A 19,834-nucleotide genomic window follows, 5' to 3' on the forward strand; every position below is an offset into this window, starting at 1 on the left:
ATATATATATATATATATATATATATATATATATTGAATGACATGGGGAAAAAATTCCGTTAGTACACACAAAGTGTAACTGCCAATAGGAATGACGCGCGGCCTCTTCTGAATAAGGTGCAACATGGCGGGGAAGGCGGGTAATTTAGAAGTAAATTTTCAGAACGACCGGGGTCAGGCTCATCCCCCTGTGGCTGCCACACTCACTACGAGCCTCTTTTGAAAGTGGGCACTCACCGATTCTCTCCATTTGTGTTCATCAGGCCTCTAATCATTGACCAATTTGGTATGAGAGACTGCGGGTGTCGCGCGGACACACCCCACTATAGTTCAGGGATTCGCCGAGGTACACATACTATCACATACGGTCAGGTCCAGTCTCTTCGTGACGGAGATATCAGACACAACAATGGCACTGCTTGAATCTCGGTCGTGAACCTAATTCCGCCGAACAAATTATCAGACCTCAGTTGAAAGTGAGTGTACATGCCAACCATGGCGTAAAAACTATCCACAATTTTAGTGTCCTTGGATTTCCAAGGCGCATTCGACTCGGTCGACCGATCTGTTCTCTACACGCCCATCGCGGGATGCCACGAAAGTCTGTGAACAATCTTTGTGTTCTCAGACTTCCGGTGAGAGACTACGCAGAACTCTCCAAAGGCTTCCGTACACAAAGCGGTGTCCGTCAATGGTACCCACCCTTTCCATATCTGTCTAATTTCGTGATCGATGAAATAAAGACGATGAAGGAACTAAAAAACCGTACGTTTTTAAAATGCCCATGACGGAAACATTGCCGATCTGGAATGTGCACACAACATCTTTCTTGTCTTCCAGGAGAAGGCTCAGGTGTTTTGAATGAACTGGCCAAAGTCATCCCGTCCTTCGGTATCCACCTTGCTCCCACAAAGTGTGAGGTCATGCTCCTGGATATGCAGTCACTGAATACACCACTTACAATCCAGAGAGAGAAAATCGAATTCGTGGATCGTTTTACGTACCTTGGAAGTTGTATTAGTTCTGCTTGTTGTGTGACAGACGAAGTCAATGCACGGATCTGCAAGGCCCGGGTCGCATTTGCCAATTTCAGACACCAATGGCGTCAAAGTGGTGTATTCCTGAATCTTCAGGGACGTGTGTATCAAGCTACAGCGCAGGCTGTTATGTTGTAAGGCTGCGAGACTTCGGCTGTTCGAGCAATGGAGCTTAGACGTCTTCAGGTATTCGACAATCGTTTCAGAATCTTAGCTAGTGTGGGTTAGTGTCTGAGAAACACGCGGTTCTGGCTGCCTCCCCCTGTCTTGTTAAAGATGGAGAACTCATTCACAGTCTGACACAACTACTGCGGGGCATTTAAAAGGTAAATAAAATGTTACTGGAGTGGCAGATATCTGACACCTGGTCGACTGTTACCTTAGAATCATAGCTCGAGTAGTTTTGTTTCAGAGAATACGCAATGAGGTCATCAGAAAGCGAGTTTTCGGTTGTGCAACGCAAACCTCCATTGATTAGTGTGTTCAGTAGCAGAAACTGCGTTGGTTGGGACATGGGTTGCATATACCTAACGTTCGTTTGCCTAAGTGATTGCTATTTTCCATGCCCAACTCAGTGGCGCAAGCAGAGAGGTGACCAACCTGACCTGGCAGAGAGATATGAAGGGGATTTCGAAACGTTTGGATACTGTCGGTGCTACTCGCCTTCCAGGATGGGGACCGCGTGATCCCCACTGCGCTGGGTTGGAGACGTTACAAAATTTCACTGGCGTTCTTGTTGTCGGTTTCTATTCAGATTGTTTGACAGATTATCTGGAGGTGTAGGCACCTCGGAATGATTGTAGTGACCTAGCTCTAGGTCCCTCTCACCATCCACCTTTATTCTTTCTTTCACAATAAGGCCTTCAAATAAATCATGGTTGTACGGCAGTGAAGTATCGGTGTTGAACACTGATGTCATGCTGTCGATGATGATGATTGGACCCCTTCGTTGAAGGCTATCGCCGCCATCCTAAGCCATACATCACCCCATCCCAAAGAAGAAACCTCAGACATCCAACTACCCAAGCTGACCACACCGGCTTGTATGCCATACGCAACCTACGCCTTCAGGCTATAAGCCCTGCGGCTAGTCCAACCTGGTGTCTGATATGGATAATGCCTGAAACGTCAGTAACTTTTCAAACCTGTCCTCCTCATTGGCCGTTCTTCTAGGCAGCAACAATGTCAAGTCTGTCCTTCGCAACGGTCGTGGTGGAAAAAACGCCAGACCCGGGGGGGGGCGGAACAATAAGATAAACTGGACAACATTTGACGTGTTCAGAGGCGGGAACTGGATTGGACGACGATATCTCTGCATGAACGCTTTATCTGACTTCCCAATTGCTCACCTATGTTTTGCTGTTTCAACTGCCCCGGTGACACGTGTCCCGAGCAAGGAGACGACAAAGCTACAACTGGTCATTGGTACTATCAATAAGTACGCTTTGTCTGTTGGACTGGGCATGACTGCCTATAAGGTGAAATTATTCGACACAAGCATCAATGTACAGACTAGCCTACTTTCACTAGGCAGCTGACAATGATGATGATGAAGCAGGTAGGCATTCACCCAACTCTCTGCTGAATGAACAAGCGGAAGACGAAGTCGCTCTTAGCATAGACGATTCGGGTGATTGTTACCACAGTGTATCCACAGAAACCGTTTACTTCTCGAGTTATTGGAAAATTTATTTTGTGAAAATTTGGATTTTTAAATTTCGCGTCTTTTCCGCCATGTTGCGCATTTTTCTCTCCCATTAGCCAGTTGCTCTTTTTATGTGCCAATGAATTCATCATGCCTCAAGGTCGCCCAAAATGTTGCTCCCGCTGTGCTTCGCCTTTGGTTGGGGCAGTAAAAACTCTCCTCTGAAGGTCCGGTTTTCTTCTTCCCTCTGCTAGGAGTGGTTGGTCTCGCGTCTTATTAGGGGATCATGCGCTCGTTCTCAAGTCGCGTGTATTCGTTGCTCAGGTCATTCAGATACATAACGTACTCCTTGGGAACTTGGCTGATCGAAACAGAACTTACCAAGCCGCGATTGCTTTGCTGCTATTTGTTCACGACTGGCTACTCGCTGAAAATAGTTTATTCGCATCCTTTTCCAATTACTACAGTGTGGAGACCGTCCCATTGACCGTATCCACGCCACCCACAGGAATGGCAGTTTTTCTAACCTATCAGTTCTAAGGAACTCCGTACACCGTTTCAGTATCAGTACCACTTCGTCAGAGTATCCGATGACGCTGCTAATAAGTGCACAGCGATACAAAGTGCACGCTCCACCGTTCACTGTCCTATTGGCTTTTGTTGTTCATAGCGATCGCTTACCCGATTCCCAGAAGGAGATAGACCATCTGGCTTGGGCAACTAGCTCTGATGCTTCCTTCGGGTGGCTTGGCAGCTATGCACCGCAAGGGTGTTACAGTTGAAGCTCTCTCCTTTCCATAGGGTATTTCTGTCAGTCATGATTCGGCGATTCTTGACTCTTCACTTGACTTAAGCCGTCTGCAAAGTGATGTTCTGAGATGTCACTTGGTGTGGCTGGTAGATGGGGTTAGCTGGTGGGCGCAGCGGGAGTTGGTTACTGGATAGAGACTGGCCATCGCTGAGACAACTCACATTTCCTTGCGCATATTAGCATTCATTGATGGCTACATATAACCAACTTTTGTTTTGTTTCAGTACCGCGACAATGTCATAACTTGAAAACAATGGACTATGTGAACCTTCGGAATTATCGTCATGCTGACCCTCTCAAGGTCAAGCAAGTTTGGGATACCATTGGTTCAGTGAAGGGTCAACGCTTGGTTATTCCAACGGAAAAATTGGTAAAATCTTTACGGAAACAGTTTGGCTTGAAGGACGATCAAATCCGCTTACTTCTGGACGAGATTGAGGGTGATAGCCTGATAGAAAAAGTTGGTTCATCATTTGGAAAAGGTGGACCTGCAGGCTATAGGCTCCCAGATTTTAGCAGACCATGTTCCAGGAGCAAGCATGACTGGTACTGCTTTCAGTGCCACAGGCCCGGAGAAGTACTGAAGTGTTCCGATTGTTTCCGAGTTTATCACGTCGATTGTGCAAACGAAGCATCTAAACTTTCCAGCCCAAGTGGGAAATCACTCCGATCTCCCACACTACATGATGGTCTCTTCGATGACTTTAGCTGCGCCGTTTGCGAATCCCGACCGAAATGCGAATTTTCCAGGAAGCAGATACGAAAACTCTTGGAATTCGCTACACATCACCTTCGGAAACAGCCTCTCTGGAAAACTTTTCTTCATATCGGTTACCCAAATGAAATCAACAAAAATGAATATCTTGTATATAAGTACACTGACTTGGAACTACTCCAGCGCAAAATCAAGGATGGTCGTTATGCTGCTCTTGAGGAATTTTCCATGGATGTACAGCTGCTTGTGCACAATGTGTGCATTCTGCACGGACCGTTTAGTAGCGAGGCGGATGAAGTTCGCTTTTTTCTACGTTCAGTAAATGCAGAGCTGATTGAGATTCAGCTTTGTACGGATTGCTACATCAACGCTAAAACTCGCCTTACTGACTGGATCAGTAAACCATGTAAACCACCGCATGAGCTCATATGGGCATGCAACCGCACTTCTGCGGGTGCCGGTATATTCAATGATTCGATCAACATTTCTTCCTACTTTTGGCCCGCAAAGGTGCTTTTGGAGCGGGATGATGCGTACGAGGTTGGTTCCATTTCAACTGCTCGTTCTGTCGCGCTAAAGAAACGTTGTTTGATCTTTCTCGATACTTTTCAAATGTCCTCACATTCTCCGAAGTAGCTGCATTTGATTGTTTAAGACGCCTTCTTTGTGTGAATATGATTTCTCTCTACCACCTAATTAAGCTGTCTTTTTAACTTTTCCACATTTTTAAGGAACAGGAACGTTTATTCTCTTACGTTACCCGTAGAGGCATATTGCATTTCCCGACTGCCTAAATTTTGTTTACCTGGATCGTATTTGTTTGGCTTATAATCGGTCATAGATTTTAGTTTAAATGCATCCTCTCGCCTCCGTTGAGTGGTCTTCCCAGATTCCTTGATAACGAGACTTCGGATGCCAACCTAAGAAAACTTTCGCTTCTGAATGGGCAGTTTCAGAACCATAGTTCATGTGGTTTTGTTTCGGCGAATCCGGAACGAGGTAATTAAAAAGCGAGTGTTCGGTTGCGTGACGGGGACTTCCGTTAAAGAATGTGTCCGGCACCAGAAGCTGTGTTGATTAAACCGAACCATCGTTCGCCAAAACTTTTGCTCTTTTTTCGTCCCCCATTCAGAGTGGCGGAAGCAGAGAGGTTGCCACACTTTGACCTGACGGAGGGGCATGAAAGAGTCTGCTGTTGGTGGGACCCACCTTGCAGGATCACGATCGAGGGATCCTCAGTGCGCCTTGTTGGATACATTGCAAGATAAGGCTACTAATCGATATCAATGACTTTCCTGTTGTCAGTTTCTATCCAGATTGCCCTAATGAATGTTTGGAGGTGTAGACACCTCAGAATGACTGTGGTAGGCTAGCACTAAGCCCTTTCCCCGTTCACTTTTATTCTATCTTTCACACCAGTGTTGAACATTGATGTTATGTTGATGATGGCGATGACTGCTTCCTACTAAAATTACCTTTTGCTTACTTTGTTTGCTTTTACTTCCTTTATAGCAATGCGCCTCCGTTCAGTTGAACGTTAATGAAACCGGGCCATTTCATCAGATCGAGCTTGATGGAACTTATGTCTTTCTGTGTGTCTGTTTTTTCAGGTCCGTTTCTTTGGAGGCACACATGAACGCGCCGTGGTTAAGAAATCCAACACGCGTCCATTTCATCTCCCGGCCGATGAAATCGGCGTTCTCCGTCGAACGGGCACGTATGCGGGGTGTGGGTTTGAGCGCGCTTGGAATGAGGTAACCAAACTTCAGGGAAATATCGAGAGTGGCTACTACACACACTCTTCAGGTGAGAGTGATTTGCCTCCATCTGAAGATGAGTACTCGGATGAGGTGTATCTTGCTCCCCGACGAGGAACAATGAATACTTTCTCCAAGGGTGCGCGTACCGAGAGTCCACGATCATCCTCCACTTCAAATCAGTTTAAAAGAAGGTAAGTCTGAGTTAATGGGTGAGCACATCTTATCTTCGACATCTGCATGCATAACGAAAACTACAGTCTACCTTGTACTTGGCTTTAAAGTTGGAATTCTCCGTGGTCTTCAGGTCTTCAGGTCTTCGTGTGAAACAAGAAGATTCCGTTGCCAACCATTTCAGTCGACACGCCTAATTACTAGACTTTGTCTTTTACCTGTTCGATGAATAAAAATCATCATTCAGATGTGGAACCCTTCCGGTGCCTAACTACCATGCCACAAGAAGGAAGTACGAAGGCTTAGATACTGCCAGGTTGCTGAAACCTAGACAGGAGAATTTAATAGACAGAGGCTGGGTTATAACCACGGAGCTTCCGGTCAGTAAATTTGCGCTCCAGCCACTGAGCGATCTCGCCTCGTTCGATGATTACCGAGTTAATGTAGTCCGTTGTAATTTTGCGATAAGCTCGATAAGTTCATCCACAAGTCTGATGGGTGTAGTACCACCAAAGCAGCTGACGAAAGACCTTTTTTCAGAATTTTAACACCTGTTTACATAGCACTTGCGAGAGGTTTCTTGGAAGCATCTGGGTTTGTGTACTTGTGTCTGTCCGCAGCATGTAATTTGTTCCTCTGCCTACGTCCATTTGGTTTCCCATTATACTGTACTCACCAAGTCGTTTGACATGACCAGTCGCTTGGTATCACGTTTTCGAACCACAGTGGCAACATCCCTGAGTGGAAATTTCCGTACACCGGCCTAGAGTTCTTATTCTGGGAAAATTCTGCTTGTCATTAAGGCTAACATGGATGCCAACATCGCCTCAGTAGTTTTATTTGTTTTTGGACTTTCGTTCGCCTACCTGTCTATATAAAACTATTTTCTGCTTAGACGGCACACGTCATCCAGCAGCCACCAAACTACTACTAGCGCAACACCCACGATAGACGAACCTCCGCCCGTTCGGCAAACCTCTTCATCTCGCGTATCCAAAGCTTTCAATAAATCCTCCAAAACCCGTCCACTAGAGACCACAGTTCTCTCGAGCCCAAACTACAACGACAAAAAGAGATATCCCTCCAAACTTCCAATGCCTGTTGCACAACCTGGTACCCCGGGAGCTGCTGCAATATCTGCACTGGCTGAAACAAAGGCAGCAATGGCTGCTGCAGTCGGATCTAGTCACAAATCATCCGCTACATTGACGGCTGATTTGCTCAGTTTGACCAACAAGCATGACTCCTCGGTTGGTCTCAAATCACCGTTGTCACCAAATTCGAGAAGGCCTTCGAAGGGTGTGCGAGGTCGCAGGGGACCAGGCCGGCCACCGAAACGTGATAGCATTCTTCGTCGACCCGTTCGCAGGAAAACATCCAGTTCGCCATCCAGCTCTCATTCATCAAGAAGCATATCCCCTGTCTCTTCTAATAGTGACTCAGAATTGGCAAATGGTACTGACAATCGCGTGAGTTCCAGTTTGAGTGATGATTCGGAGAACAACTGGCACCCAAAGGTTAGCCACGTTTTTCGAAATCTGTGTACTCTCATTTTAATCGTATCGGTTGTTTTACCAAACCTGAATGCCATATTATTTTCGAACTCATGGATTTTATGTGATACCATTGTCTCCTGATGTTCCTTCATCCGTCTAATGTCGCGCCCGTTGGTATTTCGTAGAAAAACTTCTCGACGAAATGGGAGACCCCGAAAAAAACACGAGGCGGAATAAAATCTCGAGGTCCCAAGGCTCGTAGTAAGTTTACATAGTCGTTCTTGCAGTTTTTGCTCTTTTGTATTGTTCCGTAGTCTCTGAGATATCGTCATTCTTGTTGTCTAGGAAATTCGCAATGTCACGTGTGTCATACGCTGCTGGTTTGACAGGATACCCGATATTTCGGAAGAAATTTACAGAACGTCGTAGTTATTTTGGCTCAGAAAAGCGCTAGTTTCCGGTGCATACTTAACTGCGCAGCCTTAAAGTATTTTCACTTTTGAAGAGATCGCCATTAACTACTCACCTGGGTGCATGATTTTCAACCAAAAACTGTTCACAAATCATCACTGACAGCAGCACACCAGTAATACATGCTGGTGCTTTTTAGACTCAACTGACCACAAAGAAAGGGGTCAAGCTTGGATCGATGGTGTTCATTCGGTTGAGATCATATGCCATGTTATGTGAGTTGTGCTATCCGTTTAGCTGGGAAGTAAATTCACACATGCGTCGATAAGTTCAGAGAAGTATTGATTGACGCGTTGTGAATTAGATTTCTATCGCGAAAGTTTGCATCTATGGATGCCTAGTTGAATAAGACTGCGACAGAAGAATCTGTCCTCCAGTAAAGTTAGTGAGGAACGACCAAGCCTCTGCGGGTTTCGAATTTTTTGAGGTTTTTATGAAGCACATTTGGTCTTCCCATGCCTGTCTTGACGCTTCATTTGACTTCGCACTGCCGCCCAGAAACGTATTCTTTGTTCGACTCTAAGTGTAGTGTAAACTACTGTCGATGCGAATACCGGTGGATTCTGAAACCGTTGAGCGCTTCTCGGATGACTACCCGGACAGATGATTGTCACGGAATCTTTGTGTACACAAATCCGTTTTATATAGGTCTTGTATAAGGTCGAGTGAGAATCCCTTGTCATGCAAAACGTGAGTGGAATTAGCCTATTCTCGGATTATATGGTTTCTTTTGAAGAGTTCTCGTGTTTCTAGATAATTCTGACCACTGGCTAAGCACTTAGATGCTCAGAACTGAAATCCGGTAAACGGTCTGGATGTTTTTCTGCAGAAGGTAGTATTCAGGGCGTTGAACGCGTTGCCACCGGTCAGAAAGTACGGATGATGACCATTGGGAAGACGCAAGAGCTCACTCATTCATCGTCTGGAATAACGGTACCCAACACCGATTGCACTTGTGCTAATAATAATAATAATAATAATAATAAGAATCTGTCCTCCAGTAAAGTTAGTGAGGAACGACCAAGCCTCTGCGGGTTTCGAATTTTTTGAGGTTTTTATGAAGCACATTTGGTCTTCCCATGCCTGTCTTGACGCTTCATTTGACTTCGCACTGCCGCCCAGAAACGTATTCTTTGTTCGACTCTAAGTGTAGTGTAAACTACTGTCGATGCGAATACCGGTGGATTCTGAAACCGTTGAGCGCTTCTCGGATGACTACCCGGACAGATGATTGTCACGGAATCTTTGTGTACACAAATCCGTTTTATATAGGTCTTGTATAAGGTCGAGTGAGAATCCCTTGTCATGCAAAACGTGAGTGGAATTAGCCTATTCTCGGATTATATGGTTTCTTTTGAAGAGTTCTCGTGTTTCTAGATAATTCTGACCACTGGCTAAGCACTTAGATGCTCAGAACTGAAATCCGGTAAACGGTCTGGATGTTTTTCTGCAGAAGGTAGTATTCAGGGCGTTGAACGCGTTGCCACCGGTCAGAAAGTACGGATGATGACCATTGGGAAGACGCAAGAGCTCACTCATTCATCGTCTGGAATAACGGTACCCAACACCGATTGCACTTGTGCTAATAATAATATGGTTTCAAGTGGTGGAAGAGCCAATGATTAACCGTCTGTATCGGTACAATTTTGACAAGTCGCTGGGAACTGACTGCTCGGTCATGTTGGACTCCACATCTGTACAAATCGTTTTCCCGTACAAATTCTGTTTGAAATACTGGCACTTATAATTTCTAGGGTTGAATGAACCCTAGGTTTACTGACCTGTCTCAAAGACACTAAGAAACTAAGCTTCCTTCAGGCGCAGAAGTAGTTAGCACCCCTACAGGAATGCAGCACAAGTCGTCACGATGTAAACCATGCAGAGAAAGCTGAATCCACTGCGGACTAGGAACCTCCAGGACGAGATGGTGTGACGACAGACACATAGGCTGGGAAAGTAATTGATTACTGGATGACCGGGGCATGATGGAGTTGGACTGCATATTATAAGCCCTCCCTGACGGCTATCTCCCATCATCAGTATCTTTATTAGGGATCAGATTGTGCGGTGCATCTCTCTTCCAAACACGATTCGAACCAATGGGTTTTTTACCTTCTCTCTTTTCTATCGGAAGTATTACGTCCCTCGGATGATCGCTACTGGAGAGACTGCGGTATACAAAACTACTTAGTCGTTTTTCCAATAATTTTGTTTTGACAGCTAGTGAAGTCAGTCGAGTTGCTACTGAGAATTCCGACGTCAGTCGTTGGCATGAATTGGCGGGGCTGAAACCGAAACCATTGAGGGTGAGTTCAATGCTGTCCTGTCTTCGGTTTGTCTATGTAATAATACATTTACCTCAATCCACCTTGTGGTTTTATTCGGGCCACGGTATTGCAGTTGTTTGGATAATATCCCATGAGTCTGAAAATACCCCTCGCCAACTGCGTTTACCGCATCAAATCCTTTCTCTAGCGCCGAATTTCCCCCCTTGTGACCTTACTAGTCTAGGTCCGTTGTTGTGAAAGACCCATAGTCCCCTTGAGACTGGTAGCTAGGTCGTATCGGAGATTGCGTAACTGACGCAACCGACGTCCTTGAACTGCCGCTTCAGACTCCCTTGTCGCTTCTCCAGTAATTTCGTGAATTCATCATTTCACACAATTTCTTACAGTACTTCCTACCACTATTCATTGTTCACCAGAGTCCTGGTCGTGGTCGTCCTCGTTCTCGACATTTAAAGCATTACGCCTCTGTCGACGGTACTGGTCGTAAGCGACTGGCAGCACAAAACAAAGAATCGGTTTTCGGCTCGTCCGTCAAAAAATCCAAGAGAACTTCCGATAGTATTGACAAGTTCGGTGATCGCCATGATGAAGATGACGAATTAACTGACCGCTGCTGTTCACCTGCCCTTAGCGTGGGTTCTCCAGGAATGTCTGCGCGTCACCACAAAGGTCACAGGCGGCAAACCACTCCAATCCACAGTCCCGATGTGCCTCCCTTCACCCACTCATCTCCTGGTCGAAAAGGTGCCAACGTAAGTTGCGGTTCTCTGTCCACTAAACATTCTCCAACGAAACGACCCAACGATGTCACTCCCAAGCGTCGCTCATCGCCCTCCAGTAATTTCAGTTCGTGCAGCTCGCCTTCGACCTCAGAAGCTGACAGTGATAGTGGTTTCGCTAACCGACGCCGAACGTTGACAGGCAAGGTTGCTGAAGATGACCGCAAATTCCGGTGTCCAACCAGGAGTGGCTCGAATAACAAGGAAGGCCGGCTGTCTGGGACAAGTAGTACTATGTTGCGACGGCCCCCGTTTGCCCCACCTCTTAGTAATTCGAGTACAGATACTGGACGTGGGGGCTCAGCAGTACTGAATTCTGACCGCGCTTCATTATCAGCTGCGACCAACCTGTTTCCTTCTCACCACGCAACTGGAAATCTCGACCATACAAGCTCACACAGCACTTCTCATTCCGCCACGCTATCAGTTACAACCCAGCTAGCTGGGTCTGTCTCATCGGGTAATATTGTTAGTAACAATTCTGTTAGCACAACGGGACTCAACAGCCTACAGGGACAATCAGCTGGTATGTCTAGTCTTCCTCGATCACATCTGCCTCCTAATAAACGTGCTGCTGCTGCTGCGAACGCTGCAGCTATGAACCGAACTGGGAACGGACTTCCCAACGAAACAGGAGTTCATCCTAATCAGTCCATTTCTCCCCGTGGGATGGACGGTGTTCCGGCCGCCTCCTCGAAGAAATGCAACAGCAGAGGCGTTCAGGTAATTCTTCCTTCTGTGTTTGTGCTGTGTTGCTCTACAGTTAATTGATGCTTTGTGGAACATTTTCTAGCCTGATATCCCTTCTTGAGACTAGTTCAATCTTTCGTTCCACAAATGCAATCATGCGTCACAGCTCTCTCACTTTATCGGATCGCATAAGCCCTGTTCATATGGATTATTCCGATTTTCCTGGTATTATACTTAAAAATGCCCCTGTGCCCTAGTGACCTCTTTTGGTCCCTTAAAATCCTTATCGGATCATATCCTACCTCTCTACCTGCAACAGCTTAGGCGACTTGTTGGGCGTAAGTTTTATGTCAGGTTCATGGAAAAACATCGGTTGTAGCACCCTCCCGATCGTCCAGTCCTCCAGATCAGCTGCTTTCGGCCAGGCTTATCGGTCGTTGCTGTTGATGCTCATAGTGCACGCCTTAATCATTTGTTTCTGAATTGGTCTTTTTACCTGTCTTATTCCTGTCTTACCTAAACTTTTCACTTTGATTTGATTTCAGACCACCCCTCAAACCTGTTTGGAATGCAAGGATCGCGAAACTCAACGGCTGGCCGAACAGTCTGAGCACAAGCGTACCCTACAAGAATTAGAAGACCGTTTGACTTTACAGTTCCGAGAGGAGAAGGCTGCGGCAGTTCAAGCTGCTGTGGAACAAGCCCAAACTTCTCTTCGTGAATCGATGGAACGTGAGAAAAAGCTCGATCTTGAGGCTGCTGAAGCACGCTTCTCGGAAATTATTGTACAAACCAAGCGGCGACAGTGGTGCAGGAATTGTCTGTGCGAGGCCATATACCATTGTTGTTGGAACACTTCCTACTGCAGTATTCCATGTCAACAGGAACACTGGCAGAACGAACACAAGCGTCAGTGTAGGCGCAAACGATGAAATAGAGTATCGAATGATCTACCCCTCTTTAATTCCACATGTAATAAATGTACAGCTACTGTATTACGTCCCAGCTCTAATTGTCAGTTGTCCAGGATACTTTTTAAACCGGTATGTCCTAAACCCCTTCCAAAAATTGAATTTCCAACAGAGCATTTTCTGATCTTCATTCCACATCTGGTATGCACACACAGGTGAACAATTGCATTCAAGGCAGCTGTGTAGCCGTCGTTCTCTGACTTGTTGTTGCCCCCCCCCCAACCGTCGCCATCACTGCCCCATCAACCCTTTCGGAACCTCTTCGCTTTGCTTCACCTATGCCTTATGTTTCACAAAGATCTGGCTTACTGGTCATGATTTGTACCGTGCACCTTGTTAGGTTTGCAGTTGTACTATATACCTTTCATTGTTGTGCAACTCCTCTTTTATCCCCTGTCGCCGCTTGGTAGGATGAAAATCAGTGACATGACAGTCATTGTTCTTGTTTACTGATTGTCTGTAAATATTGTCTGATCTTTGGCGTCCGGTACCACTCATCTACTCAAGACCACCTGAACCACAATTGGTTCATCGTCATTATTGCTCATATTCTCTCTCTCCGATACTGCGTTCCATACATCCCACCGCTTACTTATGGTAAGGACGCCTTGGAACTGGTGTAAAAACATGCCACACGTCCTTGGTTTTCCTCAACGTATATCTCACGGTCAGATCTACGGTCAAATGGATTGGATCGGTTGTGTATCGTTATCTGTCTATATACCTACTATTTGTATGCACAACTATGACCCTTACATACACTTCAATTTATTCTACGTATTTCCTTCTCTCTCTAGTGAATGCAGTCAGCTAGTTTGGGAGGAATCCGTAACTTTGAGAGCTAAGGCTACCACTACATTGATGTTTTCGGCGGCAACATCGCTATAAGCCTACCGTCTCCATTTCAGTTTGGTCCTTACGGATGCTAATAGTCCGATCCGATCGGTGGTTCTGCAATTACCTGAAATTGAGGGCACTGGTTTGGAGGAGATGACGAAACCTTCAGAGCCAACATCGACTACCCAACAGCATCAAACAAAGAGCAAAAGACCTCCACTCCTGGAGGACTCGTTTGATGTGGCTCCGTCTGGTTTGCGCTTCTGTTTCGATCGAGAATGCTTTCTTAACGTAGGTTTGTTGGACATTTAGTGTCGAGTGTGACCGTTTTTCTTCGTATTCCCTTTCTTACACAATGTGACACCTGGTTAGTCATGATTCGCTACTTTTTCTGATGAAGTGTAATGTATTATTGCCTGACTCATACTTTGCTTCTAATTTACTCTGCGCCTAGTTATTTCAGGAGGATGTTGATGTTCCGGGTTACTTATTCGCCTCGCTCATTGGAGGCCTGTACCACGAACCCATGAACGCCACATTATCCTAATCGATTCATTGTTTTGATAACGCAGTTCCATATGATCACTACAGTAGTCAGACTTCAAAGCACACAACCACGACGGATTTGTAACTCTCCCCTGGCCGGGATTTCTTTTATCTTTTGCTAGCTTAGAGTAACATGCATGATGACTTGAGATGACATGTGCGAGGTTTTGATGGTAACTTTGAAGTACTTGTAAATCCCACAGTATGAAGAATTTCATCCACCGTCCTGAGGGTAATCAGTTTGGTCCTTTGCTCCTGACGATCAATTTCGGATCGATGCTAATGTACCCACGCTAAGCCGTTGTTCCCCTTGGACAACATTAGAAATAGGTCGCACTTGCTGAGTTAGTTTGACTACTTGTGTACAATTTGTGCACCTGTTCGCTGTTTGTTATGCAGATAAAGCTGAAATCTCTATTCAGTAGAGCCGTCATCATTCGAACGATAACAACGATGCGTGAGCTCTGTTTTTTGTCACGCAAGGTATAACACTGGTTGATACCTAATATCAATACTCTTAACAATAATATAATATGAGTCGCCTACACGGCACGCAGTTGTCTTTCGCAGCTCGATGGTGGTTTTTCGTGCTTTCTTCAATGTCATCCTGACATCTTCATCCGTTCTCTGATTGTGATGAGAACGGTATCTGTGCAGTACGGAATCTTTGTGGATGAACTGATTGAGGTAGTGGACAAATTTGTTTACCTGGGCAGCTGTATCAGTCCCGGTGGTTTCACGAAAGATGAAATTTCCATGCGGATTGGGAAGGCCAGAGCAGCTTTTCGAACCTACGTCACCTGTGGCGTAGGCGTGACATCAGCCTCTCTGTCAAGGGTCGAGTTTACAGTGCTGCGGTGCGCTCCATGTTACTATATGGATCAGAAACCTGGCCGCTGCGCGCCGAGGACGTCAAAAGACTTTTAATGTTTAACCATCGATGTCTTCGGAGCATTGCCCGAATCTGGTGGGAACAGCGGATCAGGAATTCTGAAGTACGTCGAATGGTATTTGGGAGAAATAACTCACCCTCGATGAACTGATTACACTGCACAGGTTGCGCTGGCTTGGCCACGTGCTGCGTATGCCAGTCGACCGATTTCCTCGAAGGGCTCTTTTCGCCCAACCACGTAGAAGAGAGCCAGAGGCGGTCAAACAATGACTTGGCAGCGAAGTGTGAAAGCCATTAACAGAAAACTCAGCTGCGCTGGTAATTGCCGTCTTCCTGGATGGGGACCCCGAGACGGGCCACATCAATGGCTGGAGACATTGTCAGACATGGCCCAGTCGCGCCCTCAATGGCTCTCGTGCATCAAAGCTATTGCCTTCAATGCATAGCTCCTTTTCCACCCCCACACCCCACTTGACAGCCCACTGTACCTATCCCTCCCCCAAACATCGATGAACGAAACTGCGGCAGCTGCAACCACTGTACGACGAGTAAGTGGTTATTACAGCTGACAATGATGGTGATGATGATGTTTGTGTACTTTGTGTACGTGTGCAGTTGTCACGTCTATCACGTTTTCTGTCTTTGCTTCATGCGGTTGAGAAACTGCAGTTTCTTTTTAGATAAGACAGTGCAGACATGCGTGAGCATACATGCCTACACCGTTTGCATTAAGTGCACATAGGAGATTTAGCAAATAAAGTTGTTGGTCGTACGCCCGTGTCATGATTGGAGCTGATAGCTCTTCAGGGTTTTATCAAAGGTCCTCACTGAAGGATTGTTGGGGCTTGCTTAAACCACACAACGTGTACTTGAAAATTACAATCCTTCAGGTACGGCCGTCTATCAAGTGGGATGATTGGATATGGTAGGTATGGATGACGACCATACAGTGCTGTCACACAGCTCTAGGATGGAACATTTCTTGCTGCTTGGTATTACCAGTTTTCGTGTAGCCATGAAACGCGTTTACAACCGGTTTAAATGATCCAGCTGTCTAACGTTCCGGCATAAAACATCTAGCCGACATTGTTTAGGCTACATCACAAAAGAATCACGTACTTTGTTGGTGAACAACTTCAGGGCATGGTAGCCTGAACTTGCATGTAATGGCCTGGGTTTTGATATTCTCAGGTCCTAATCGAATGTAGAACATTAAATTTTGTTCCACGGTTGGTGTTGATCCTTAGCAAAGAGGTTACTCGAGATATAGAGACAAAAATTTATTCGGTCTCTTGAAGAATTCACCTGTCATCTGGTCATCAGTGATCGAGCGGCCGGTGTGCGATTTTAAAGGTTCTTGTACGTCGGTTACGTCCTCCATGTTTCAGGACGATCGCCACCTCAGTTCTAAGGTCATAGGCTTTAGTTGGATAATGATCAAGACAGTAAGTTGGCGAGTACAGCAGCAAAAATGACAGTGAGCGGCGCTCTGTAAAATCTGATGAATTCACAATTGAATTGGATTCAACTCAAGAGGAGAAAGCGGGGTTGTGGCCTTGGAGGAGCTGCGGTGCCATGTCTTCACAGTCCGTCAGCTACTAGAACAACGATATCGTTCATCTGTAGCACCCTTTTGGTGCGAAACTGCCATGCCACCCGAAGGAAGCGCGAGGGCTGGGATACTGTCAGGTTGCCCAAACCTAGACAGGGGAAGTCGAGAGGCAGATGTCGGGCTCGAACCACGGACCTTCCGGTCAGTAAATTCACGCTCTAATTGCTGGAGCTATCTCGCCTGAACAACGATATACTTATAAGTGACCAACAATTCTAGTATTTCTGGATTTCCAGGACGCATTCGTCTCTTTTGGCTGGTCTGTTATCCTTGACACGCCCATTAAGGAATGCAAGCGAAGTTTGTGAGCATAGTAAGTTCTTTGTATTCTCAGACTCCGGGGCGTGTGAGAGAATACGGCGAGCTTCCAACAGCATCCGTACGTAAGTTGGTGTAAGACACTCTCCGTTTCTGTTTACATTCGTAGTCTTCAAAACACGTGTTCAAATAGCTTCTGGCGAAGATCTTGTCGATTTGGAATATGCAGAAGACAGTCTTCTCATTCTCAAAGCGAAGACATGTGTGTTTGTGCATGGACTGATCAAGGCCATTCTGTCTTTTGGCATGCATTATGAACAATGCCCATGCCTCTGAACACGAGCCACTGAATATGCTATTTATCATCCAAGGAGAGGCACTTGAAGTTGTGGAGCGTTTTGCGTATCTTGGAAATCGTGTGATTCCCGATTTTAGTGTGACAGATGATGTTAATGCTCGAATCGCCTTCGCTAATTCGCGACACCTCCCCATAGCATAGGCCAAACCATCAGGATGACTAAATTCTTACGGGTTCCACTGCTAGCGTAGCGCTGTAAATATCGGTCATGAAGATATTAGTCAGAAAAGTATCGGAACCAACGACCCAGTGTTAGTTAAGTTGATGTTTTTCTCGTAAACTAAAGGGATCTTTGACCTATGTTTCAGCCTGGACATTGTGAGAAGTAGATGATGCTTAAGACTAATGAACAATCACAAGATACCCGCGTTTGTCTTTTATGCACACTCACTATATTTATTTTCCAACACACAGGACCACGCACACTTCATTGTCATGTGCTTAATCTTCAGAATGCAGTTACCACCTCTGAAAATTCGAGCTTTCGGAAGCCGATCTTTGTTAAACATATTGATCGGTTTACTTCCGTGCATGACTTACCATCTTTATATTGTCATTCTTCCCCTATCCGCTCTTTGGTGTAGGTATCCTTCATCAGCCTGACCATATCACTGATTAAGCTTACCGTTGGAATACTACTACTCCTATCCATAGTTTTTGCGTGTCATTTATCGTCCATGCTGTGGCTTCCGCTAATGTTGAGTTGACTGAGCGTTAATAAATACCGTTTGCTCATCTGCACCACCGGTACGAAGAGGCGTAGTGAGCAAGCTACCTTAGATTCATCATCATCGTCGTCGTCGTCATCATCATCATCATTGTCAGCTGTAATAACCGCGTACAGTGGTTGTAGCTGCCACAGTTTCGTTCACCGATGATTCGGGGAGGTGGGGTAGGTAGCTGCTCATTGGAAGCGGGAGCTGATAAATTAGTGCGTGAATACAGCTTTGTAGGTGAACTGTTAAGTGGGGAGATTGGGAAGGGAAATATGCATTGAAGGCAATGGCTTGGATGCATGAGTGCCAATGATGGCGCGACTAGGCCGTGGTGTACCGTTTGTCAGCCTCAGAAACGTTCCCTATCTGATAATATCCGTTCTGGTATTCCTGATGATCATCTACCTAACCTGTTCCTCAATCATGGGATGTCGAATCCATGAACATCTATTCCGGAGAAATACATCGTCCAATACAACTGGGGTGAGTCGCTGATATTGTCTACCTTCCAAAGGGGAGTACTCGCCTGGATGTGATAACCTCAGTATGGATCGTGCCGCCGCAATTTAAACTCTGCCTTGACGGACGTCACTTTGGTGCCATAGGTGTCGGAGGTTGGCGAAAGCCTCCATGACTTTCGCGTTCCGAGAAATAAGCTCACCTCCAGCCATTCCACCGGAACTTATATAACTGTACATGTAAACAAATTCATCTTCCACGTCAGTTAGCTCGTCTGCGAGCATGAGATCTGGTCCTACCCAGTTCTGTAGAAGCACTTCACACTTTTCAGATGTGAAGCGCATGCCAAACCGTCCGGCAGAATTCTTCAGAAGGAGAGGAAAGCGGGAAACCTGGCCCGCACAATGGTCGAGTCAGCCTTTTTGGGCAGCCCCCGAAAGTAACGCCAATGTTTGATCGAGGCTCTCCATCGGTAACTAGTAGTCATATGGTCCAACGGAGTCCATGGCTGTTTTATGGTTGGTGCCCTCCAGTTAACTCGATCTGAGCGTCTCTGGTGGACGTTCGTACTGGTCAGACGATGATTAGCACACAACTGAAGCATTTGCTGTGAGCATCGACTGCAAATCTACCAATTAATTGTGCTTTCAGGATTAGTCGTCCAAATTGAGCATTCATATCACCCGCCAGGGTCACTATATCCATCCTTTTTGTTGACTGAAACAGTCGCGACAGATCTCGATGAAATCTGTCCATCTCAGTCTCAGGACTGCAGTCGGTGCTGGTACGACTTACCACATCGACTTGGGCCAGACAACGGTACAGAACAAAGGCTACTTTACTGGGATCCACTCCACTAAAGCGCTTTCAGCCTTTCGGTTGAATGCAACTCTCGTACCTTTTGAACAATGGTTCATTGCATCAGGATCGTCAGATACCCGAAGAGTGAAATGTGGAACACTTAAACTCGTTCTACGCGACTTGAGGTGCACGACCGAGGTGACGTCTTGTGCTCGTGTTTTGGAGATCGATGTACATCGACAGAGGAGGCAAGGTTTCAGCAAGAAATGCTTGTTGCTCAATCTGACATAGAACGTGGACTTTTAATGCTGCAACGTGATTCAGATCTTTTGCATTTATTTATTTTTTATGATTTTTTCTGGGTGATAGTTCAGACACGGGACAGTGGCTAGGATAGTGATAGATTGATCGTACTGCATCATTCAATGGTTGGGGAGGGGGTTTGCCAGAAGGCCGGTTAGCGAAGAGCTGCAAGGGCAAATGATGCCTCTCAGTCGCCCAAACCGAATAAGGGGGAATTA

General features: G+C 46.0%; 1 protein-coding gene across 1 annotated transcript in view; it reads left to right on the top strand.

Annotated features, from left to right (window-relative positions):
* Positions 1 to 590: 590 nt before the first annotated feature.
* Positions 591 to 19,834, top strand: part of T265_11373 (hypothetical protein) — a gene marked incomplete at both ends in the record, with an annotated part of 58,306 nt that continues 39,062 nt past the window's right edge. The window contains 9 exons of the mRNA XM_009178011.1: positions 591 to 765; positions 3,718 to 4,748; positions 5,819 to 6,159; positions 7,074 to 7,656; positions 7,821 to 7,896; positions 10,327 to 10,412; positions 10,781 to 11,896; positions 12,409 to 12,671; positions 13,743 to 13,962. Of these exons, the coding sequence (XP_009176275.1) occupies positions 591 to 765; positions 3,718 to 4,748; positions 5,819 to 6,159; positions 7,074 to 7,656; positions 7,821 to 7,896; positions 10,327 to 10,412; positions 10,781 to 11,896; positions 12,409 to 12,671; positions 13,743 to 13,962 (3,891 nt within the window). The remainder of the gene's footprint in view (positions 766 to 3,717; positions 4,749 to 5,818; positions 6,160 to 7,073; positions 7,657 to 7,820; positions 7,897 to 10,326; positions 10,413 to 10,780; positions 11,897 to 12,408; positions 12,672 to 13,742; positions 13,963 to 19,834) is intronic.

Source organism: Opisthorchis viverrini (genome assembly GCF_000715545.1).
Source record: "Opisthorchis viverrini unplaced genomic scaffold opera_v5_493, whole genome shotgun sequence".
Taxonomy (NCBI): domain Eukaryota; kingdom Metazoa; phylum Platyhelminthes; class Trematoda; order Opisthorchiida; family Opisthorchiidae; genus Opisthorchis; species Opisthorchis viverrini.